General features: G+C 51.1%; 1 protein-coding gene across 3 annotated transcripts; it reads left to right on the top strand.

The window, feature by feature from the left end:
• On the top strand, positions 1-25009 carry ATN1 (atrophin 1). 3 transcript variants are annotated; one of them, XM_085068412.1, is made up of 10 exons: positions 1-205; positions 15592-15788; positions 15978-16115; positions 16491-16604; positions 18351-20407; positions 20617-20839; positions 20948-21665; positions 22639-22782; positions 23030-23210; positions 23757-25009. In XM_085068412.1, exons 2-10 carry the CDS (start codon positions 15702-15704, stop codon positions 23788-23790), a joined length of 3696 nt encoding a protein of 1231 aa, XP_084924538.1. In that variant the 5' UTR covers positions 1-205; positions 15592-15701; the 3' UTR covers positions 23791-25009. The 3 variants fall into 3 exon arrangements, with proteins under 3 accessions (XP_084924538.1, XP_084924530.1, XP_084924549.1); XM_085068404.1 differs by lacking the exon at positions 1-205 and adding an exon at positions 309-636; XM_085068423.1 differs by lacking the exon at positions 1-205 and adding an exon at positions 310-636 and having other exon boundaries at positions 15592-15779.
• The last annotated feature ends 273 nt before the right edge of the window (positions 25010-25282 follow it).

The raw sequence follows: 25282 nt of genomic DNA, 5'->3' as shown, positions 1-25282 counted from the left end.
CCGCCACCCCCCCGCAGCTCTCGGTGGCCCCGGGCCCGTCCTGCCAAAAACGCCCCTCCGGGCTCTCTCTCCCCCGCTTTGCCCGGCCTTTGTGCCGGCGCCGGGGGCCCAGCGGTGCGGGGCGCGGCCCCGGCCGGGCGGGGGCCGGGCTGGTTGCTCGCCCCGCGGCCGCGTCTCCTCCTCCCCCGTCCCACGCTGCCCACGGGTGGGTTGGGGGGTGCGGTGTGCGGGGGGTGTTTCGCGGGGAGGGGCGGCGGCGAGCGCGGAGCAGAGGGGCGGGGGAGGGGGCTCGTTCTGGGCCCTTCGGAAATGGGAGGTGGCTAAGGCGGGCAGCGGTGGGAGCGATGGGAGGGCGGCGGGGCGCAGGCGGAGGCGCCTGAGCGCGGCGGGAGAGGGGGCGACAGAGCCGCGGGGCGGGGGGGCCCGCTCCCCGCCGCACCCCCCTCCCGGAGCCGCTGTCCCTGCCGCCGACCGGTTATTCCGGAGCCGCGAGAGGAAACGAGGGAGCGCGGAAAAGGAGGAGGGAGGAAAGGGGGGGAAAAAAAAAGAGAAGGGGGGGCAGCGTTTAAATCCCTGCCCCCCGCTCCTCGCCGCCTCCATTCCTCCCTTCATTCGACCTCCCCTCAGGAGCCGCCGGTGAGTCCCTCGCCCGCTCCCAGCCGCTCCCGCCCCGCTTGTCATTGTCGCCCACTCGCTGAATTCTTTCGCGGGTGGATTTTAGCCCTTCGGTCCGTCTGTCGGGATGGGGAGCGAGGCGGCGCGGGGGGGAAACACCAAAGTTGGGGGGCAGGAGGGGCGAGAGTGCGATTAACCCCCGCGGCGCTGGGGAAGGGTCCCCGGCGGTCCCTGCCCCGGCGCGGATGCGGCGAGGGGCCGGGAAGGAGCCGGGACAGCGCCGCGGGGCACGGGGGGCTCTGCGGGGCGGGGGTCCCGGCCGCGGCTGGGGGCGCTCCGCCATCGCCGGGAGGCGCTGGCCGCCCGGGGCTCGGCTGCGCTGGCCGGCGGCGCAGCGCCTTCCCTCCGGAGCGGGGGGCGGGGGTCCGGCGGGGGCTCCGCGCCCGCCGCGGGGGTCCCGGGGCGGGGACACCCCCCGCCGCGCGCCCGGCGTGACGTCAGCGCCCGCGGAGCCCCCCTTCCCTGCGGCGGGAAGTTCGGCGGGGGCAGGGGCGTGCGGGGCCGGGGGGGCCGCGGGCGGGCGGGAGTTGCGAGTTTGCGGCCCGGCGCCGTGCGGGCACGAAGGCGGCACAATGCTGGAGAGGGACCGGCTCCCGCCCTGCCTGCCTGCCTGCCTGCCTGCCTTTCGGGGCGGCCTCGTATTGTCCCCGCTTCCCCAGGTGCGGCCGGGGAGCGGGCAGGAGAATCTGCGAGTAACGTTTTACATCGGGCACCGAGAAGAGTGTCGGCTCCCCCGCCGTGTCTGCCGCGGGCACGGGTGGGATTCACCCCTCCCGCTGCCCTCTCTGACACGCCAGGGTGCCGCTTGGGGACCGGGGCGCTGGCGAGACCCCGTACGGCTGGCTGGCACCAGGGTGGCGGCTGCGCTCCCGCCGAACCGGCCGAGATCCCTTGGTGCGTCCGGCTGCTTGTCCTTTTGCTATTCATATGCTATGGGTTTTTGAAGAAGTGCCATCTGGGTTTCCCACACTGCCCTTCTGGCTGTGCCATGGGGCCAGTGGCGGTTCTGCCCTGCTGGCTTGTGCTGGCCTGTGGCCGGCTCGGCTGCTGTTGCCCAGCGAATTGCCAGCTGTATTTTGCCGAGTGGCCGCTGTGCTGTTGAAGTGGCAGCCATTTGGTCACCGTGGCATTACTTTGCACGCCGCCTTTGCTTGCCGTGGAGTTCTGCCTTGATAGCTATTGTACGTTCCCGAAGTTGCTTCCCAGACGGGCAGCTTGTCTTTCCTTGCGTTTGCCTCAGTGCCGTGGCTGCCTTGAGTTCCGCAGCTGATTACTCGTTTGCCAGAATGGCTACTGTAAGAATTTGCAGGCTTTTGTCTGCAGGGTCTGTTTTGCAGGGCTGTGGTTCTTCAGGAGCGGCATGTCCTTACAGAACTCGGCACCCAAATCTGTTGTCATTATCTCTGGTTGTGTTGGGTGGATTGCCTCCGAGTCGCTATGCTTTCCAGCCTTAAAAAAGCGAGGAGAAAGTAGTGGGCCATTACCTTAAGGTGTGTAGCAGGAGAGTGGAGGAGGAGAAGTTGCAATTGCCATTCATTTTGTGTCCACTTGAGTGGTGGGGCATGATTACACACCCTTCAGGTGTTGCTGCCTAAAGCTGCAGAGTTCAGCCTTGACTTCCCACTAGACTTCGTTCCCACAGTTGTCTCCGTTGAAAGCTGGACTCTCCTTTCTTCTAAGCCCGAAGGTGTTGTGCATCCCAGCTGTGCTGCACACACATTCCCAAGGGGCTGGAGCTCCACGGTCATTACCCATGGATGGGACACGTGTAAATGTGAATGATCAAATTGTTCATTGGAATGATTTGCATTCTTTTTTCCTGTTTGTCAGCCAAGTTGTTAATTTCTTTTGTTTTGTGTCTGTTACTGGTGATGGCACAACCAACCATTTGTGTATTTCCCCAACGTCTTGGGAATGACCTGGTCTTTCAAACCAGGCTTTTCCAGTTACGGTTCATGATGGAGCTTTTCAAGCATGGCCAAGGAGTGAACTTGTAGTACCCTGGTTTTTGCTGGAAAATATAAAAACCCTCCAAACATTTGAAAATTAAATGTGCAGTGAATCTTAATGAACAAGATTAACAGGTTTAACCTGCTGCAGTGACCTGCCTTTACCTCTCTTCATATGCATTAACCTCCTTCCCCGGGTTTTGTACCCCTTGGATACCTCTGAAATGTTCTTTGCATTCTCACCTTTAGGTTTGCCTGCACAAAGAATTACTGTGATGTTTCTTGTGGGTGTACTTATATTCCAAAATGATAATGGTCATGCAAGGAACTATGATTCTATAGCTTCGTGGGATTGCTGTACTAAAAGCAACCTGATCTGTATTGTTCTTCAAGAGGAGGAGGAGCATCTAGTCCAGTCAGACTAGATGATCATTGTAGGTCCCTTCCCACTGAAATATTCCATCCTTGTTTTATTTGTGGCTGAACTGCATCAGGCAGGTTTTTCTTTTCCCAAAGTTCAGCCCCTATCACTCCTTGTACGCCTTCTCAGTTTGTCCTGGAGCCCTCTTATGTTCATCACTGTTTTTCTTGGGGATGGAGATGATATTGAGAGGAGTAGTCCATGTGGAATACAGAGCTGTGTAGGCAAGGTTTATTTATTTACCAGATCTGGGGTGTAATGTGTTTGTAAATGCAATCTTTGGAATTGGGCTGTGCACATGTTCAGCTGTGCCCCTCCTTAAATACCTACCTGAATGTTTACCCACCTTAAATTATCCCTCCTTGTGTAATGCCTTTTCTTCTGTGAACCTGGTTTTCTGTCAGACTTTATCTTCCCCAGTTCATTGATTTCTCCCATTCTCTTTTGGACAAATAAACTATTTTCTTGCCTTCATTGGATTTTCTGGTCTCATTCTTCCTCCATTAGGAGATACTTTGGAAGTGTGAAATACATTTCTTGTGTTTATCACTTCATCTCTTCCATCTGTACTTCTTGAAGACTATGTCTAGTGAAGTACAGAAGAGCAATGCTCTACAAACTTCGTAAAGGCTAAAGGAGAAGGCAGCACAAGTTCCAGCTGTGTTCAAAAGTGGAAGCATCTCTGAAAAAGTCATGCTCTTAACCAAGTGAGCACACCTAGGACATGTATTTCTGCAGAATTAATTCCTGTGATCCCTGCTGGAGCCTGGTCACAGTGGATGATTTAACATGAACATGAGATGCTCCCTCTCAGTGCCTTCCCTGATTTACTGAGGCTGGAGCAGTGCCCAAGGCATGTGTTGCCAGGCTGGCCAGGTACATGTCCCACTGCTCTTTGTGTCACGTTGAGATGAGCACTGGAGAATATTTCTGTCCTTCCATTCGCGTGTTGGGCAATCGTGGGCCCACAGCCCATGTTTCTGTGAGGTGTGAATGGAGAATGATGAGACAGAAGGGGATGTTTCCAGTTCGTGTGGCTTGAGCTTCACCTCCCTATGTTAGTCTGATTAGTTGTTTGGGCTTTGAATGTTTGGGGATGAGGATTTGGCCATGTTGTAAGTTTAACAGAAGTCAACTTTGTGAGGAAGTGATCCCTTCAGAAGCCTTGCCTTGCTTCCAGCTCTGATAATCCTCCTGCAGAAGTTTTTGACTGTTTTCTCTGTGTTGTGGCAGCAAACACTGATTTGTTGTTGTCTCCTCCTGTAAAAATATCAATGTTTGATTGATTGTTGTGGCAGTATTTTCACCTACAAACCAAAGGCTAACTGCAATATCTTCTCCAAGCAATTTCAGCCAATGATGGTCTGTCTGGGTTTTGCTGAAGGAGGGGAGCTGGTTGCTCTCAATCTTACTTCATGTCTCCTGCCCTGGTGACATTCTTCATCACAGATAGTTTAGCTGGAAAATTTTAGTCTTGTACTTCCCTGCTGTACAATGCACTTGGTGATAGCCTGTTTCTTCCACAAGGTCTCTCTGTGCTATAGATCACTTAAGTGAAGGTTGCATTTGAGCAACCTTCATCTGTTTGGACAGTGAATTGGATTTACTGTGTGTGTGTATATATATTTATGTGTGTGTGTATATCACAATATATGTGATAGTTTGTATAATAGAATATATCTTATATAAAATATAATGTTATATAGTTATTAAATTTTATATTGATATATATAGCAGAGTGTATTGGATATAAAGTGTATCTATAGCACAGTATTTTGGATATACTGCTGATTTTTTTCTTTCAGGCAGTGCAACAGATGAAGTGATTTACCTCAGAATTATTCAGACTTTGCCAGACACATAAAGAGGGCCCACCCTCCATGAAGAATGGTTTATCCAGTCATGGTTATCCATCAGGCTTTCCTCATACATTGCTAGACCCATTCCTTTCAAAGTCCATTTTTACCCAGAGTTAGATCCCGTCACCTTTTGGCCAATGTCTGTGACTGCTAATGAGTTCAATGTTGAGAAACTTGTTCTGATCCGCTGGCTGGTCTGTGCAGAAAATATTAAGAGTATCTATTTTACAGTAAAATAAAACCCTTGAAAGATTTTTGGTGATGTGCTAGGTTCCTATGCAAGTTTTTCAAGCGATTGTTTTCTCCCACTTTTCAAATTTTGCGCTATTGCTGTGTTGGATTTGTCTAGCTTTAGCTAGATCCTTTGGGTCTGGGGGTCTTTGTTGTGTAGGTTAAAGAGCTGTCAGAAATCTTCTCCCTTTGTAGTGCTCATAGCCCATCTTCAAGTCTCCTTTTAATATTTTCTCCGGTAAGCTATACATATGCAGTTTAAGGCTATAAGGGGGAGGACTTTATCAGGTTTCTCAATTTTTCAGCATCCTTTCTGGAGTACACAGGTAAAAATGGCATGCACTACTCCCATAATAGCCCCACCAATCCTATGTATAATCATAAAAATCACCTCTCTTTTCCTGCTCCTGAACAGTATTCCTTTCTCTGTTCACCTCTGGATTTCACTCATTCAGGAAAAGCCCTCTTAGAAGTCTTCTGCTGAGAACTCATGTTCCAGCCACTAATTACAAGATCTTTTCTGGTCTTACGTGTATCCTTGGATTTTCATGCTTAAAAGCATTCTGCATTCTTCCCTTCTTGATGCAAAAATCCTGGATAGTGAAGACGCTTGTCTTTCTGCTCGACCCCGTTGCAGCACTAACACCAACTGGTCCGTGCCAGTTTCTCTTCTGTCATTTTACCATCTCACTTGCCTCACCTGCAAACTTGGTTTCAGAAAACTTTGTTCAGTCGGTGCCTTCCCCAGCTACCAGTGACATTCCAGGTTAGGCTGCCATTGCCTCTCACTGGTGGGGCCTTGCTTTGTGACAGTGGGTATCCATGTGTGACATCTTTTTGCTGGGACAGGTCATCATTGTGCCATAGCTGTGCACCAAGCTTTATCCCACAGGTTGGCAGATTCTGCTTTGCAGAGATAGCCCAGGGCATGAAAAATATCTCAGGCAGTGGTTTCACTTGCTCTGGTGCCTTTTCTCCTCACAGTGCAGCCTGAGCCTAGTTTAGGCTCAGTTTCTGTGCTCTTGTGTGGGTGCTTACTTGAGAGGCAAAGGCCTGTTGTGGTTGGGAAGGCAGGTTATATATATCTATGGATGGTAGCACTTCTGCATGGATTGCTTGGGATCGGGGAGAATTTTGAATACTTGTAAATTCCAATCCTTCACTGTGTCATGACCAGGAAGACCTTAATTTAGCCATAAACCTCTGTTTTCTGATTTCATAAAATCACAAGGACTGAGATCACCATGAATTTGGTGAAGTATGTAAGACAAAAGCTCTCCTTCCTCCCAGGGGTGGTTCAGCACTGGCACAGGCTCCCAGGGAGGCTGGAGATGCTCAGTTCTCTGAGGTACTGACAGTTTACTATGAACAGGGCATTTGAGTGGAGACCTCCAGCAATCTCTTCCAAGGCAAATCTTCCAGGACACCCTGTTGGGTTTTCATTCCTTCAGCCCCAGGGGTAAGGGCAGGATCATCCCACTTAGCCAGTCCTGTAGACCAAGGAAAAGCTGTGGGATCCCAAGCCCAGGAGTGATTCAAAGTTTACCAGTGTCTCAGGTCTGCTGTACAATTGTTCCTGTGCCCATCTCCCTGTTCACTCATTCGTTCTGGATGTGTCTGTCCATCTTCATCCTGTTCAGATGCTTGCCCTTGGCACACATGGCTCTCGTGTTGTCGTTGGTGTCAGTCATGAAGCCCAAGAAACTAATCTAAAGGGTGTCCTTTGTGTCAGTGGTTCAAAATCATAGGATCATTTAGTTTGGAAGCAACCTCCAGGATCATTGAGTCCAACCATTAATCTAATACTGTTATTTTCTAATCTAATCTAGTCTAATCTAATCTAATCTAATCTAATCCTGTGCCATTTTCCTCTGATACTCCTACAGCTTCCAGCTGTTTTCAGTGGAGGACCTGCCATAGCCAGATGTGGTTTCTAGCTATCCAGAAAGTGCCAGCTCTCTCTTGAATGAAACTCTCCAGTCTCCCATCAAATGCATAGAACCTTCTAGCACCCATAGTGTCCTTTGATTGGAAATTCTGCAGCCACCTGTTTCAAGAGCTACTTTTTCTTTTCAGTTGGTTTTGAACATGTTTCTTTGTAGTGTTGTTTGATGGTCATCAGTTTTTGTGCTGGAAGAGACAGTAAAAAAATATTTCGTACCCAACCTCTATTTTTTGTGCATGGTTTTACAGTCCCCAGTCACATCCTCACTTCAATAACCTTTTCTCTGGACAGAGATGTCTAACCCACTCAGTCATGCCTCTTCATTGCCCCTTCTAGTTCCTGTGGAAGCCACTAAATTGCACACGCATATCAAGATATGGGAAAGCCACAGGTTTGTGAGGGGGCATAATGACGTTCTCCTCAGGAAATTCTAGCATGCAGTCTACTTCCTTGATGGCTGCTGGATGCCAGAGTGCATTTTCATGGATCTGCCTCTTGTATCCAAAGGATATCACTCTTGAATTGAACTGGTCAGGTCAAAGTACTTATGTCCTTTCCAGCTGACATCCTCCTTTGAGTCTCTGGGCAACCATCCTGTGATGTAATCCTGTGATGTCTTGGAATAATTTGTATTCTTAGCAAAGGGACATCTGTATCAAAAGAAGGGTGTGAAGTATTACAGTAGACCCCTGGTCCCTAACAGCTCCCCAGGTACGTAAGGTGTTCTCAGGTGTTGCAAATACAGAAGATGCTGCACTTAGTAAAATAATGAGTGTGAGGAGTGTGATGTGTCCTTTCTCTGAATCATGCATCCATAGGCCTCCATCCCACTGGCAGAAGAGAGCCCAGTGTGCTTTGTTTTGTGATCCACTGCTGGGCTCTGCCAGCCTGTATCTCCGAGAGATCTGGAAGCCCTCCTCTGGGGAGATAGAATGATTCTTCTGGGATTTTTAAGTAAATCTGTTACATACTTAACAGTCATTTTACTGTGCCCTCAGGAATTGTTTTACGATTAACATAACCTTCTTTAGTACATCTAACCTTCATTTAGTGAATCAAACTTTTTTTTCAGTTGCTTTTGCAAAAATTAATATCTTCTTCTATGCTGTAAATTAAGCTATTGTTAAATGCATGAATGTTTTTATTATTTATTACCTTCCTTTAGCTCTGTTTTTATTTCACTCTGCTCATCAGAATTTTTTTTTCTCAGAGACGTTTTTACTTGAATGGAGGTTCCAGAATTAGAGCTTTCATATTCAAAATAATATTCTTGCTCCTCATGGCTGTGCAAAATTAAGAAAACAAAACATTAATACAGGCTTAATAAAATGTAAACTGGCTTTATCTCCTAAGACTGCCTGCGCTCTGCACATTTATTTTTAGTATTCTTATTTGGCACCCTTTCCTGAAGCGTGAGCATTTTAATTTTTATGTTATTTTACTGCAGAGAAGGAGCACCTAGGTAGCCAAGTGAATTTTTCCACGAGTACATGTAAGAAAAGGATTGAAGTCGTTGCCTCAGGATGAGTCTCTTTTTGGCACGGGAGGTGTTATTTTAGAATAATTTTAGGATATTTTATACAGTGATAGACTGGTGTGGATTGGAAGGGGCCTTAAACATCATCCAGTTCCAATTCCCCTGCCATGGGCAGGGACACCTTCCACTAGAGCAGGTTACTCCTGGTCCTATCCAGGTTGGCCTAGAACACTTCCAGGGATGGGGCAGCCACAGCTTCTCTAGGGAAACCTGTTCCTGTGTCTCACTATGCTCATAGTAAAGAATTTCTTCCTTATGTCTAATTTAAACCTGCCCTCTTTCAGTTTAAAACCATTGCCCCTTGTCCTGTCACTGCAGGCCCTGGTAAAAACTGTGTCTCCACCTTTCATATAAGCCACCTTTATATAACTAGAATCTCAGAATCACAGGCTCATTGAAGTTGGAGAAGACTTCCAAGATCATCAAGTTCAACCTTTGACTGAACACCACTTTGTCAACTAAACCATAGCACTGAGTGCTGTGTCAGGTCATTTCTTGAACACTTTGCAGGATGGCAGCTCTACAACTTCCCTGGGCAGCCCAATCCAGTGCTTAACCACCCTTTCAATTAAGAAATTATTCTTGATACCCAACCTGGTCCAAGCTGGACCTCCCCTGGCACAACTTAAGGCCATTTCCTCTCCTCCCATTACTTGTTGCCTGGGAGAAGAGACTGATCCCCACTGGCTGCAACCTCCTTTCAGGCAGTTGTAGAGAGTGATAAGGTCCCACCTGAGCCTCCTTTTCTCCAGGCTGAGCACCCTCAGTTCCCTCAGCCTCTCTTCATAGGACTGCTCCCTCATCCTTCTGCCAATGCTGCTTTTGGTGCCGGACATGTTTGGCATTTTGGGCTGCAAATGCATATTGTCAGATCATTCCCAGTTTTTTGTCCACCACTGTCCCCAGGATCCTTGCCACAGGGCTGCTTTCAGCCTCTTCATTCCCCAGCCTATACTGATTGTGGTGATTGCCCTGACCCATGTGCAGGACCTGCACTTCACCTTGTTGAATTTCATCAGTTTCATGTGGTTCCACTCCTCAATCCTGTCAAGGTCCCTCTGGATGGCATCCCCTCCTCTCCAGCCTATCAACCACTCAACTTGGTGTCATCTCCAAACTTGCAGAGGGTGCACTCAGTCCCACCATCTGTGTCATTGATGAAGATACTAAATAGTATTGGTCCCAGATCCTTGTGGGACACCACTGGTTCAAGGTTTCCATTTTGACATTGAACTGCTGACTGTAACTCTGTGGATGGGGCCATCCATCCAATTATCAAATGTCATGAAGAGTGGTTTGGCAACTATGTCAGCCAACTCCCTCCAGACCCTGGCATGCATCTCATTGGGTCTCATGGATTTGTGCATGTTCAGTTTCCTCAGGTGGTCTCAAACCACACCTCTTACAATGGGATCGTGAATCTGCTTTTACATACATGTCTACATATCATACATATCTTCCATACATAGATCTAAATTAGCAGAGTCCATTCAGCTTGTATATTAAAAGCGTGTGTAATTTGCTCTCTGGTGCAGAGTGAAGTTTCTGAAAGCATGCATTTACATTTATTGTTTAAATTTATTTTAACACATCTCATAGTGACCCATTCTATGCCATATTTTGAAGATAGAAGAATCCAGTGAATTTCCAGGACACTGCCAATTTGAAATCAGGGTCTTTATAGAAAATACCAAAATTTGACAGCTGTCACTGTGTTCTTATTGGATTTATATTTTGACCTCTGAGAAGTAGTCACAGTGTTCACTTCAGTTGCAGGCATTTCTGTCTGAGTTTGCCACATGACACTGTGCTTCCAAACCTCCCTAGCAGGGCAGGTCTCAGCCCTTCCCAGCCATGCTCAACAACTGCTGGTGGTTGGATGTGCCTGTCCCAGGCACTGTGGAGGGCTCAGCAGAGGACTGAGAGGTGTGTGCTCCAGTCCTGGGGTCTCTGTGTGCAGTGACCTGCATGGGAGTGACCTGCAGGAGTCTTATTCCTTGATTAATCCACTTTCCAGCCTCAGTTCACAGCCCCTGCATCCACCCAGCATTGTAGTTATTTTGTAGGAGACAGAAAAATGCCGTTTTTTGAAAACTACCTTTCATTTGTATACCCTCATATATTTATTCTTAACAAGATTTACTGAATATAAAAGATTTGCTAGTCATGGCAATATTCACACCCAAGATAATATTAGCCACAAATGTTTGCCATCTTGGTATTCAACCATTTTGGCATCCTAATCCCTTTGCTCACAGAGTAATTTTCCCTTTTACAGTAGTGTCATGCTGCAGGTGTGTATCAAAAGACTGTGACAGGCAGCCCGAACCCTGACCTGTTTGTTCATTGCTGTGCAACACTGAATGCAGTGCCCTTTCCCTTCGTTCCCTCCCGTTCTCCACCATGTCTTATAGTAGAATGCCAGGATTCAAGCATGAAATCAGGTAATGAGCCTTTAGGAAATGCTGTACTTCAGGTTTTCTGATTGCAGTATTTGGGACAAAACTTAGTGTTTTCCAGATGTTACATAGTTGTTAAAACTGATTACATTACTGGAAATTTTACCTTCATTTTACAAAATGAGGGAGATTGAGACAGGAATTAAAAATATTTGGGACCATCATTCACTGGGCAGTCATATATATAAATGCCACATACATGACATGTATATGTATGTGTCATATCTGTCTGTCTGTCTGTCTGTCTATCTATCTGTCTATCTATCTTGCTCTGGTGGCTACTTCCTTCTTAGTGATCTTCACCTGTCAAGAGGGATCCTTTGCTTATCATCCCAGCTTATTTTCAGGACACTTTCCAGCATCTGCAATGTGTTAGAAAGCAGCTGTGCTCATTTTGCCACCCTGGTTCCTCCCTCCAGTGCTAATTCATCCCTTTGTAGAAGTGGGAAGAGAAAAACCAGGATGGGAATGCAGAGCTATTGATTTGCAGAGAACCAGACTGAGTTTAACTCTTGCATTTGATTTCTGAGTCCCTGCCTTTGCAAACCAAATGCTTTTGATTTCATGAAGGATTTTGGATGTGATTCCTATATTTCAAAAAAATTACTTAAAGAGTAGTCCCTGTGTACTTTAAATAGTTCCCAACTGAAGAAAACAAGAGGTTTGCACTTCAGAACATCTGTACTTAGGCTAAAACAGGCATTCCACTGGCTCCTTACTCCAAATTCACATGGACTAGCATCCAGTGGATGATGGGTTTGTCTATAGTAAACAAACTAAACAGGCCCCAGCCTGGCAGAGGAATATGGTAGCATTTTTCTTAAATTACACAGATTCTGAGAGTCTTCAGCTCTCTCTCATCCTGGCACTGACCCCAGTGAGGGCTAGCTGGACCTTAGCTGGTGTTTAACCTTCTCAAGCAGACTGGAGCCTTGGACTTGGGCTGCCCATCCTGGGGCTTGCTCTGCCATCGAGCACCAGCCAAAGTGTCACAACTCTCTGTGGCTTTGGCAGCATCTCCCCATGTTCCTGGTCTCAGTGGAAGTGGGCTCCCTACTGTCAGGACACGTGCTGGGTGTACCCCTGTGTGCAGCCCCAGCATGTGCAATGCTTTGGGCACATGACTCGTTTGTCATTTACAGCCCTGGCCAAGCACCCAGACACCATCCCAGAGACTTGGTTCCCATTTCGGTCTGCTTCTGTCGCCATCTAGGAAAGTTTATTTCCTCAACCCACAGCCTAATGTGTAAATGCTATCCTGAGCCAGGGACAAGCATTCAGCCTGCTTTCTAAGAGAGGTAAAATCTGAGTGCTTCTCATTTGAGATGGACTTTTTTCCAGTTTAGTTACCTGGGAGAATTGCTCAACATGACAGCTTGGGCATGAGAGAACTTATCTGTGTCCTTGAATGGAAGATGAGCTGGACCTCATAAGGTTCTGGCTGCTGGTGCAGGACAGTCCAGCTTTGGCAAGGAGAATTACTTGGAGCTGGGGAGGAGGAGGAGTGGGATCCATTTTGAATCCCACGTGCAGGATGCCTGTTGAGTGTGTGTTGCTCGCAGGAGGCTGCACCAGGGCTTACAGGAGAATATGGAGGGGTTTGGGCAGCAAGCCAAACCAAGCTGGGTTGTATGAAACACAAACAGAAAATTGCAATTCGCAATGCCTCATAACTCAATCGAACCTGTAAAGGGCTTCACAGGGCCAGGGAAAGGTTAAACCTTCCACAGCAGCCTTGTCACGTCTCACCTCCTAACCAAAACCACAGAGCCCTAAGAGCCCTTCAGAGACATTTACAGGGATCTTCAGTGATGTGGAGGGTTAGATGTAACTTTGCTAATTGTCAAGGCTCACGTTGCAAGCTTTTATTTCATAGATGTTAAAATTAGAAGGCAGTGTTGTCATCCTCTCATCTGGCCGTAACAGTTGCTATACTGAGCCTAATAATGTGTGTGTCAATTCTCTTAAAATTTTTAGAAAAGTGTTCACTGTCTAAGTGACAGAAACTTCTGCCTCAGTCAGTGGTTGATTATGTCTCCTGAAACATCCCTATTTGTTTCTGGCTTTGTTTGTTACTGCATATTCAGTGGTTGCAATAAGTACTGAGGGGGTATCCCTTTTAAAAAGAGAAGTTTCAGCCTGTGGTTGGCTGCATATTATTTCCCTGACTGACTTCTCTGGGAAGAAGATGGTAACTGTCATTATGGGGTTGCCAGAAAGCTGAAGTGAGAGCTGTGTGCTGCATTATCATTCTGGCTTCTTTGGTGTGGGAGGTGTGGGTGAACTCCCTGTGGAATGCAGGGAGCAGTGACATTGGTGGTATGCCATTTCTGCTGCTGTGCCTTCAGAGCTGAGCTAATACTTGCAGGTTACCACCATGGCATGAGTCAAAGTTGAGTTAAATTAGGATCACCTTGCTTACTACAATATTGGTTTCATGTAAGAAGTGTTGATTCTGGATGCTTATCTAGACTAGCATCAGTGTAACTGGCTGAATTTGCAACCAAAGGCCAAAGTGTGACAGAAATATGAGGCTGTAAAACAAGTCAGCGGGTGGGCATTGGGAGTGGGCTCTGCCTCCATTAGGTCAGTTATAAACCATCGTCAGCTATTTTTCTATTAAAGAAGAGGTCTCAGTTAATGAATTGATGTGTGTGGGAATTAATGCTGGATGAGTCCCCTGGGGCTTTTGTGATGAGGGTCAAATGAAATATTAATGGAATTAAAACAAACAATCCCCTGCTCTTCCTAAGTACCTTCCGGATGGGTTTCTCTCGGCGTTGGTCAGGGAAGATGTGGAGCCCCAGGAGAGACAGGCCAGTGTCATTACTCTCTTTTCATGGTCAGATGAAGGCAGTGGAAAGCAGTGACCCTGGGGCCACACAATCCAGCAGCAGCTCTGCACAAGAGGTCTGAGAGTTCTCCTGTTGGGTGCTTTCGTTCTGATCCCTAGTTTCAGCTCCCTTCTCAGAAGAATGGATTTCATCCAGATTGCTTCTGCGTTACTTGGCTGGAAGCTGTTCTTTCCCAGTCTAGGATGGTCTTCAGGAGTCCCAAATCATCTTATTCACAAAATTTGTCTGTGCTTCCAGATGAGAGAATAAAAGACAGTAGATGTGGCTTTCTCCTCTTGATGCCTCTTCCACAGGATACATACCCTTGCCTTTCAGATTGTCTATTCCAGAGGCTGAGTATAGCAACTCAAATGAAAGGCTTGGGAAGGATAAAGTGGTTTTGGTTATGTCTGTGCAGTGCAGAGCAGTGCAAGAGATCTTCAGCTTGCTGGATTCAAGCAAACTAACTTCTGAATAATTTTCTCCAGTTCCCAGGCTAACACAATCACGGTGCTTTCATACTCGAGAATAGGAACTGTGTGATATAACAGGGTGTTACATATCTACAGTGCTTTTGGACATGGCACAAAGCTTTAAATTGTTCCAGGGGGATCTCAGAAATCTTCCCACTGCTGCAAAGTGTAAGGATGTCCTCTGCATCCCTGGGCATGACTCGGTCTGATGCACTGCGAAACATCCAGTATGTGGAGGAGAAGGAGACCCTGGCAGGCACTCCAGGCTAAACAGCTGATGATGTCTGTGTCATGCAAAAGCAAAGCTAAATGTGTTTTCCTGCACCTCTTTGTGTACCTTGGGCATTGGACAGCCCAGGGAAGACTTGTCACGTTTTCTGCATAAGATGGTGGTGCATGAGTGCATGTGGATGTGCTCTGGAGAGAACAGGGCTGTGCAGTGCCCTTCACCAAGGGCCACTGGGGCTCATGACACAGGGCAAGCGAGTGACAGCACACGGTCAGGTCAGGGTGGTGTAACTTTTTGCACTGATAGGTGCAAAGAGGAACTTACAGAGTCAGAAAAGTTGCAATTGGGAACATTTTAAAACACTTTCCTGTTATTTTCTCCCAAGGAAATGAAAAAACAGAAATTATTTCAGAAGACAGTTAACATCCTGGTAACCATTCCTCCTTGCATTCTTCAAAGCAGCTTTATTGGGCCCTGAATCATAGAATTAAATAATGACAGAATGGTTTGGATTGGAAGGAACCTTAAAGATCATCTACTGCCAACACCCCTGCCATGGATAGGGACATTTTCCACAAGACCAAGTTGTTCAAAACCCCATCCAGCCTGGCCTTGAACACTGCCAGGGTTGGGGCATCCACAGCTTCTCTGGGCAGCCTGTTCCAGTGCCTCATCATCCTCAGAGTAAAGAATTCCTTCCATATGTCCAATTTAAACCTGCCCTCTTTCAGTTTGAAGCCATTAAAAATGAATACCTGGCATTGTGCACTTATCACTCCTAGAAACTGAAAATCAGATATGGCAGTGGGCAAATCTTTTCCCACACTGATGGGAGAGTTTATTGTATTCTTGGTAAACATCCTTGAGTATCTAAATAAGGAAACAATAATCTTGTCATATTTCTATAGCAAACCACAAAAAGATGTTCTGTAGTCCACTCAGTCTTTCTCCCCTCTTCATTTGCTTGTCTGCCTTTCAGGATTCAGTGGGATCTCACTGTGTGGCTGGTGTAAGCCCCCCTTCCTGAAGAACTGCACATCTCCATCTCCTCAGAAACAGCCAAAGGGGGTTGTGGAGTCATAAAAATTTATGTTTTCATCAAACCGGGCCAAGGAGAATGGGGGTCCCACACCCAAAAGAATGAAGACACGACAGAACAAGGACTCAGTACGTGAGGTGGGAGAGGGAGGTGGGACATGAGAGCCGGGCTGGAGCTGTGGGTTGTGGCTGAGGCTCTGTGCAAAGCTAGTGGGCATGAATTTGGCACAGTGGAGTGCAAGGGGTTCAGGGCCTTTGGGAGGCTGGGGACAGGGCAGGAGTGGTGGGAGGTGGAAAGCAAGACTGACACAGTGATCCCTGTCTTAGATGTCAATGCGGAGTGGACGGAAGAAAGAGACTCCAGGGCCCCGAGAGGAGCTCAGGTCACGGGGTCGAGCTTCCCCTGGTGGCGTCAGCACCTCCAGCAGTGATGGCAAGGCTGAGAAATCCCGACAGGCAACAAAGGTAATATCAGCTAGAACACAAGTGTGGGGAGGCCAAGGACTGCCCAGACTGGGTAGGGTCCATTTGAGGATCCAGGGACACAGGCCAGAAGAGATCCACCAAGGAACCCATGCTGGGTTAGCTCCCTGAAATGGGCAGGATCCCTCTTTGCTCTTATCCTCACCCTCTTGCACTTTCCTAAGAACTGGTGTCCAGTCTCTCCAGACCCTTTGGGTGCTAATTTTTGCCATATCTTGGCTCCATGTTGCTCTGCTAGTGTCATCAACACACGTGCCATGGTGGCTGTGTCTCACCTGCTGCAGTCTGTGAAGGCCTGTCAGGTTGGAAAACTTCCTGTGACTCTCCACCTCCCTGTTCTCCTTGTGTCCCTTGCAGAAAGGCCGGTTGGAGGAATCCTGCACCCCCAAGAGCAGCAAGCAGGGCCGAACAGAAGAGATCTCAGAGAGTGAAGGGGAAGACACCAATGCTCCCAAAAAACCCAAAACTGAGGTGAGTTCTCCCTGCTGTGATTGCTGGCATGTCTCAAGTCCAGAGCAAAGGAGTCTCCAGTTCCCTACCTGCACTGCTCATGCCTGCCCAGTTTGATGTTCCTGCTGCTTGGGAGCCTCAACACCTTGGGTTTTGCACTGCAGCTCTTCCAACCTAAATGGCATCTGCCTGGCTGCAAAAATGCCACCAGGAGTGATGACTGAGCAGATGGAGGCTCTCTGTCTCTTTTGTGTTTGTGTTCAGGGGGCTGCTGTGCTCTTGGAGCTGGGGATGTGCCCTGCCTTTCCCGGCTTAGTGGCAAGAGCCTGACTCCATGCACAGCTGCAGGGTGGGTTGGAGTCAGCCTCTTCTGATCCCCCAGTGCAGTGTCAAATATGTCTTGGTGGGTTCCAGGTGACAGTCACACAAAACCTGCTCATGCACGCACAGAGTCGTGGCAGGGCTTTTCCGAGGCACCGACAGCACCAGGCTGGATTGGTGGTTGGGTGGTTGGAAGAAGACTCAGCTCATATGCTTCCCCATTCCCTATTAGCCTGTTCAGGGAACTGGCCTTAAAGGCCTGCAAACATAGGGATATTTGCTCATGGTAAGAGGTCATTGTAATTAAACCACCTTGGTTACACTTTTGTAGTTTCTCCACATGGACAGTCTGTTCAGCTCAACAGTGACATTTTTTCAGCTTAGCCTCCCTTGCTAGAGTAGCAATTGTTAATTACCCTTAGCCATGATGACTGCTTAATCACTAATGCACATTGTCTGAGGCGACAAGGGAAGAGCAGGGACTGGTAAGCACAGAGGGAACTCCAGGAGGTAAGGATTGCAGCAGTGGGAGGGGTCTGGAGGGGAGCTGGTCTCCTTGACCAGGGAGAGCTGTGCAGGGGCAAGGAGAATGATCCTGGATCTAGGGTCTGTGCTGGGAGCACTGTGGTGTGTGCTGCTCCATGCCACTGGTGATACCATTCCCTGGCCAGTAGCCCGTCACTGGTGATGGTGGTGCAAGGGTTCTTGTACCTCTTCCCTCTCGACCCTCTGTGTTACAGCTCTCTGCCCTCCCTCGCTGCCTCTTTACACAAGATACCCATCATTGCCTCCTTCCTGAACGCTCATGGAGCGTTCTCCTTCCTGTGGAATGCTCATGAAGGACGAGAGAGCACTGGAAAGGAGGCAGGAGGATTGGTGTTACTTACACTTTGCCAGACAGTGTCTCCTTCTTTCTGTGGGGTTTTCTAGTGTTGGTCATGCCTAAAACAAGCTACCTGAAACAGAGGACTAGACAAAGTTAGGAGAATAAAAAGCAGACAAATTTATTTAGGCCTTCAAGATACATTCAGGCAAGCAAAGCCCCCTTGGGCTACACCCAAAAATGGGTCACGAGCTCTTCACCTTTTATAAGTTCTGTAGTATTAGCATACTGGCCCCTAATTCTCCAATCACACCCAGGCCTGCTCCCCCCACAACTCACTGTTTACATATTTTCAGCCTCTAGGACAACAAATGTCCTTGGATTTCTATTCAGAGGCAATTGTTTTGGCTAACGTGGCTGGGATCAGGGGTTTTTAGCCTTTTGTAAGAAGCACAGAACTACACCAAATTACAGATACATGGAGAGTGAAAACTAGAAATTGTTAAGGTATCGTTGGGGTTGGCTGAGAAAGGTCAGAAAGCAAATTCTCTGGGAATTTGAAATACCTCATGTGTGGTCTGGTAAGCCTCCTAATGCCTCTTTCTTCCTCCTTCCTGCTTCAGGAGTTGCCCTGTCCTCCATCCCCATCCGATGTTGACAGCCTTGATGGCCACAGCTTCAACGATGAGATGAGCAGTGACCCACGGGACATTGACCAGGATAACAGGAGCACCTCACCCAGTGTCTACAGCCCTGGGAGCGTGGAGAATGACTCCGACTCCTCTTCTGTGCTGTCCCAGGGGCCATCTCATCCCTACCACCACCCTCCACTCTTCCCCCAGAGCCCGCCAGTAGCTCCCCCTCCCGACAGCCTGGCCCGTCCACCAGAGCCCAGCTTTGGGCTCCCGGGCGAGGTGCACCCCCAGGGACCCCCAGCAGGAGGTTACCACTCCCAGCTGGAGGGCCAGGCCTCCCGCATTTTCCAGGCTCAAGCCCCACAAACACCTGCCTCCTCTTCTTCCTCCTCCTCCTCCTCTTCCTCCTCCTCATCTGCTGTTGCTGCCTCTTCTGCTCCCCCTTCCTCCTCCTCATCCTCTTCCTCCTCCTCTTCCTCCCATACTCCCCTTTATCCTACGGCCAATGTGGTCCAGGTTGGGGCCAAAATTGCCAGTGGAGTGGGGGGGCTCCCAGCAGCAGGGCCTCGTGAGCAGACCCTCAGCGCCAAGCACAATCCACCACCCACCACCCCAATCTCGCTGGCATCGGTAGGAGGAGGGCTCCCCCCTCAAAAGACGCCCCCAGCCAACCCTCCAGCTGCCCCACCAGCCTCGGCCCCTTCCTTCCCCCACGTCTCCTCCAACCTGCCTCCGCCGCCGGCCCTGCGCCCCCTCAACAACGTGGTGGCCTCCTCCAGCTCCCCGGGGATGGTGGGGCAGGCCCTGAGCGGCCACCTGCCCTCACCCCACAGCATGGGGCAGGACAAGGCACCGGCCCTGGCCCCCTCCCGCTACCCCTATGCCCCACCACCGCTGCCGCCCTCCAGCTCCTCTGCCCAGTACCCCCAGCCCTCCCCGGGCCAGCCCCTGCCCAGCTACAGTGCTTCCTATGGGCACTCCTTCCCCCCACCCAGCGGCCTCTCTGTCTCCAGCCAGCCCCCCAAGTACACCCAGCCCTCCCTGCCCTCTCAGCCTGTCTGGAGCCAGGGGCCACCGCCTTACAGCCGCCCCCTGGGCAATGCCGGCTCCCACCCCGCTGCTCCTTTCCCTGGCCAGTCCCCCCATCACCAGCAGCCGCCCCAGCAGCACCACCATGGCCACGGGAGCAGCGGGGGTGTCTCCCCGGCAGCCACAGCTCCTCCCCAACCCCCTGGCGGCTATCCCCACGGCCTGGAGTCCAACAGCCATCACCCTTCCCATCCCAGCTATGGGCTGCGCCTCTACCCTCCGCATAGCCAGGCCGCCTACAGCCAGGCTCCCTCAGCCACTGCTGCAGCCGCCCCCTCTTCCTCCTCTGCCTCCTCCTCCTCCTCTTCCTCCTCCTCCTCCTCCTCCTCTTCTTCTTCCTCTTCCTCTTCCTCCTCTGCTGCCTCTTCGCAAGGAAGCTACCCCAGCATGTGCACTCACCCACCGGGGCAGAGTCCTGCCACCTACACCTTCCCCCCGCCGCCACCCCCCTCCCCTGCTCATGGGGCTGGCCCTCCGGTCACCTCCGCTGCCACCACCCTGTCCACCGTCATCGCCACCATGGCCTCCCCCTCTGCAGCCCCCTACAAGACGGTGTCGCCCCCGGTACCCCCCTCAGCTGTGGCCCCATATGGGAAGCGGGCGGCCTCCCCTGTCCCCACCTTCCAGCCCCCTGCACCCTACAAGCCGGGCTCGCCCCCCACTTCCTCAGCTGCCCCTTTCCGGGCGGCCACCCCTCCTGGCTACCGGGTGGCCTCCTCCCCTGTGGCGGGGGGCTACAAAGCCCCCTCACCCGCCCCCTCTGCCCCACCACCCTTGCCAGGGAGCATGGCTGCCCCAGCCCCGCCGCCACCCGCGCTCCCCCTCAGCGCTGCACAGATCAAGCAGGAGCCGTCGGAGGAGTATGAGCCCCCGGAGAGCCCAGTGCCACCTGCTCGCAGCCCCTCGCCGCCCCCCAAGGTGGTGGATGTGCCAAGCCATGCCAGCCAGTCAGCCAGGTGAGGGGAGGCTGGTTTGTCTCCAGGGTGAGGACAGACCTATGGGGCAGGGAAGAGGAAGTGACCCCCAACTTGAGACGCAGCTATGCCCTTTTGCCTTTTTTATAATGGTCACATTCCCATGGTGGCTTTCTCACAGTAGCTGTCCCTGTCCCCATCTCTGCTTGCCAGCCCTGTCAACACTGATAGGCTTCACCTCTCATCCACAGATTCAACAAACACCTGGACCGTGGCTTCAACTCCTGCTCCCGCACGGACCTGTACTTTGTGCCCCTTGATGGCTCCAAGCTGGCCAAGAAAAGGGCAGACTTGGTGGAGAAAGTGCGTCGAGAAGCTGAGCAGAAGGCACGCGAAGAGAAGGAGCGTGAACGGGAACGGGAGCGGGAGAAGGAGCGGGAGCGGGAGAAGGAACGGGAGCTGGAGAGGAGTGTGGTAGGTCTGGGAGTCCCACTGCCACAGCGCAGCCGGGGTGGATGCTCGAGGGCCCCCTTGGCCGCTCCCTGCTGGGACCCTGAAGCCGGTCTCTCTGCTCTTTTGCAGAAGATGGCCCAGGAGGGCCGGCCGGTCGAGTGCTCATCCCTTGGGCCGGTTCCTCACCGCCCCTCCTTCGAGCAGGGCAGTGCCGTAGCGACTGTTCCCCCATACCTGGGCCCTGACACCCCGGCTCTGCGCACCCTTAGCGAATACGCCCGGCCCCACGTCATGTCCCCCAGCAACCGCAACCACCCTTTCTACGTGCCCCTGGGCGCTGTCGACCCGGGCCTGCTGGGGTACAACGTGCCAGCCATCTACAGCAGCGATCCAGCCACGCGGGAGCGGGAGCTGAGGGAGCGGGAGGCCCGCGAACGAGACCTGAGGGACCGGGACCTGCGCGAACGTCTCAAGCCCGGCTTTGAAGTCAAACCAGCCGAGTTGGAGCAGCTCCATGCCGTGCCAGCTGCTGCCATGGATCCGTTCCCACGCCACGGCGGGCTGAGTCTGCAGACAGCCCCCGGCCTTCATCCCGCTTTTCCCTTCCACCCAGGGCTGGGCCACTTGGAGCGGGAGAGGCTGGCGCTGGCAGCCGGCCCGACCCTTCGTCCTGACATGTCCTACGCCGAGCGCTTGGCGGCTGAACGCCAGCACGCCGAGCGGGTGGCTGCTCTCAGCAATGACCCTCTGGCCCGGCTGCAGATGCTCAATGTGACTCCTCATCATCATCAGCATTCCCACATCCACTCCCACCTCCATCTGCACCAGCAGGATGCCATACACGCAGGTAAGGGCTGCGTGGTGATGGTGCCCTGCACAAAGCCCTGCTTTCAGTCCTACTGTGCCTTCCTTGCGCTCCCTCCCTCTGGCCCTGGGGAACCCTAAAAGCTGCCGAGACTAAACTTTGAAGCCATAGATTTTCAGTCAGAAGAGCCCAACATTGTGGTCATTCTTCCGTGCCCTCGCTCCCATCCCACCAAAGGCACTGACATTGCTGAATAGTGGCCAGCAGAATTGTTTGCAGAATTCCTTTTGTTCTGGATCTCTGGGACAGCAGTACAAGCGCTGGAGTCCCACTGACAACCTGGGTGTTGCTGCTCTGAACTGCATTCCTTAGACTGGGGTCTGCAAAGGGAGTGGAAGCCCTGCTAGAACAGTTCTGGCAATGTTGTTAGGATTAGTGAAATGTTTGCTCTCAGGTTTGCTTCTGTGGCTCTTGCTACAGATAGTGGGATGGGATGGGAAAGGAGGTGGACTAATCATAAGGAGCTGGAGGCTGCTGTTTTTCAGAATTGAGTGGTGCTCCCTCCCGTTTCCACATCATACAGGAAAGCAAAGTAAAATACTCAGGGATGTAAATCTCAGGGAAGCAAAGCCCAAGTTACAGTGCTATCAGAAAAAAAGTGTTACCCCTGCTCGGGTGCTGTGAGCGGTCAGTGGAATCTAGTGTCAGTCACAGGGGTGCAGACCTGATTGCACAGCAGGTCCTTGCAGAACTGACTTTTAAGGAGCAGTACTTCTTCCTGAGGAGTGTAGGGACAGAGCTCTGCCAGATTGGTTCACATGGAGTTCCATGCAGGCAAAAGGAGTAACACTCAGAAGGAGATGATGACACTGTGTTGTTTAGCTGTGAAATCGTTCCATCCCTGATACACTGCAACCCTCACTCTCCGTGTCTGTTTTGTGAGGCTTTGTGCCTTTCTCTGTGTTACCTGCTACAAGGCATGGAAAAATTACCTAGTGATATCTTTTCTTCCCAGCTTCAGCCTCTGTTCACCCTCTAATCGACCCCCTCGCCTCGGGATCACACCTGACCCGGATACCATACCCAGCCGGAACCATCCCCAACCCTCTCCTGCCTCACCCTCTACATGAGAATGAAGTGCTGCGCCACCAGCTCTTTGGTAAGGAAGTTCACAGGAACTGCTGGTCTGCAAAGAGCATCTGCAGAGTTCCAAGGGGTCAGAGGACCAAACTGAGATCTGTCAAACAGAGCTCTGGCACGGCGTAGGACAGGCCCACGCTGTCAGGATGAGCAGGTCCTGCGCGTGGGCAGGGGTGGGAATGGGAGTGCAGCAGGGTCTTGACTGAGCTGTGGGGCCTCGGGTGGAGCATTAACTTGTCTCTTCTCTGTGTCTCCTGTGGCTGCAGCCGCACCCTACAGGGACCTGCCGGGCTCCCTGTCCGCACCCATGTCGGCGGCGCACCAGCTGCAGGCCATGCACGCGCAGTCGGCTGAGCTGCAGCGCCTGGCTCTGGAGCAGCAGCAGTGGCTCCACGCCCACCACCCCCTGCACGGCGTGCCGCTCCCGACACAGGAGGACTATTACAGGTGTGTGGAGCTGCTCTCTCCTCCCAAGAACACCTCCAGGCCCGGTCCTGGGGTGGCTGGCACAGGCAGTGGGGACAGGGAAGCATTGCCCGTGGAGCGGGTGACTGCCCAAGCTGACATGGGGAGCAGGGATGCTTTGCCAAGGGGTACAGCTGTGGGCTGGCCACCAGGAAGGCCATTCTTGGCAAGTGGCTATTCAGTGGCTAATTCCATGGGAAGTTTCAGCTCCTCCCCTCTGAGGAGGGAGATAATTTGTGTGTTTCACACATGCCAGTGTAGTTATGACTAACCAATACCCCTGCCAAAATACAAAACATTTACAGGGGTTCTGTGGTTTTGCCAGGATGAGGCATTCACAAGCGCATGGGGAGGCACATTGGGAAGGAGGTGCAATGTTGCACCTTCTCAATAGCATCTCCTACTTCAAAGATTTGCAAAACTTCCAAGCCAGCAGTTTTGTGTGGGCCTAGATGAACAAAGGCAGGGAGGTAGAATAAATTGTCTTCTTCCCTTTCACTGTCACCTTGTTCCTCTTTTCTATTCTAGCCACCTGAAGAAGGAAAGTGACAAACCACTTTAAATGGACTTCTACTGTCAGTGTGACATCATCATGTCTTTCTCTCAAGAGGAGCAATCAATCAACCAAATCCTGGGGGAGGGGAAGCTGCAAAGTGACACATCCTGATCCCACCATGCAGTAGAGTACAAGAGTGGATAACAGAAAGTATGGGATGGCATCCTGGGAACAGAAAGTAGAGGAGAGAAAATGGGGAGGGACTGAAACACCACTAATGGACCTGAAGCGATCGGTACGTGATTTCAGCTGAGCTCTGAAGAAAAGAATCAGCATTGCACAGAGCTCAGAAAGACAAAGATTGACTTGAATTCAGGGTGGCAGCAGCTCCATCCTTTGTTTTGGGGGAACAGTTGCATTGAATAAAAAATGCAGAGCATTGCAGGACTTCATGTACAGGATGCTCCTGCCTTTTCTGCTTCTGCAATGAGGAGGTGCAGCCAAGAAATAACTGCAAACCCAAAAGAGCCTTTTTTCAAGATGCCTCCTCAACACCCCACCCCCTTTTAGGTGTAAGATACTGCTTAGTGATACAGAAAAGCAACGTGGAACTCTTTCACATTAGCCAGAGCAGCTTCCCATTCTCCAACATCCCTTCAGATGCAAAGTGTTCCAGGCCCCTTCCTGAGTGGCCTCTCCTGCCTGCAGAGGGTCTGGTCCCAGCCATCAGGGTGCAAAGCACCGCAGGACTGTTTGCAGGACGGTGGCTGTGCTTTCCCTGGCTGATGGGAACGGGCATGGCCACGAGGTGCAAAGCACCAGGAGACTGTTTTGGAGACTGCCATCACCACCGTGACCCCTCTGAGCCCCGTGGGGAGAGCTGAGTGTGGCTAAGCGGTGACACTGCGTCCTGGGACTGTCTGTAAGATGGTGGCTGCCCCTTTCCCCTCACCCATCCTAATTGATGTACTTTAACTCATGCACATCCTATTAGACGTGGCAGTTTTATGTAGCAACTTGTGACTCCCTTGCCCCCGCGTGCGTGTTCTGATTTCACAGTTGTATCTCTCGATTGGTCCCCCATATATATATATATTTACTTAACCATTAAAAGGAAAACCAACCAACAACCCAGCTATGGAAAAGAAAAAAAAACCAACCACCCAAACGACGTTCCCCACGCACTCCCGAGCCCCGACACACATTCTAATAATTTATATATATAAATATATATATGAAGCTCTTAAAAAAGGAAAAAAAAAAGACAAAAAAACCCTTCCAGAAACGGGACTCCGGTGTGTTCATTTCTTTTCCCTGGTGCCAGGTGGGGAAGCAGGGCGGAAACATTCCCGGTGAGAAGTGGTCGGGGCTGGGAATGGGCACCGCCTGGGGAACGGCGCGGAGCGGCTGCGGGCAGTGGCCCCGCCCCCGCGGGGAGGGGCGTGCGCGGCGCGGGCCAATGAGAAGCTGTTGATTTGCATAGGGCCCGGGCGGCGCGGCGGGGCCCGTTCGGCGGCGGCAGCGGCCGCCGGTGTCGGTGCGGGGCGGGCTGGGCGGC

Source organism: Lichenostomus cassidix, chromosome 1, assembly GCF_008360975.1.
Source record: "Lichenostomus cassidix isolate B80296 chromosome 1, HeHo_3.0, whole genome shotgun sequence".
NCBI lineage: Eukaryota > Metazoa > Chordata > Aves > Passeriformes > Meliphagidae > Lichenostomus > Lichenostomus cassidix.
This window is presented reverse-complemented; position numbering and strand designations above follow the sequence as displayed.

Excerpts from the sequence above, each read along its gene's own strand:
- ATN1 (XM_085068412.1), top strand. The coding sequence starts at position 15,702 with ATGTTTTCATCAAACCGGGCCAAGGAGAATGGGGGTCCCACACCCAAA. Across the intron at positions 20,408-20,616 it reads CATGCCAGCCAGTCAGCCAG|ATTCAACAAACACCTGGACC; the intron begins GTGAGGGGAGGC and ends TCTCATCCACAG. Across the intron at positions 23,211-23,756 it reads ACACAGGAGGACTATTACAG|CCACCTGAAGAAGGAAAGTG; the intron begins GTGTGTGGAGCT and ends TTTCTATTCTAG.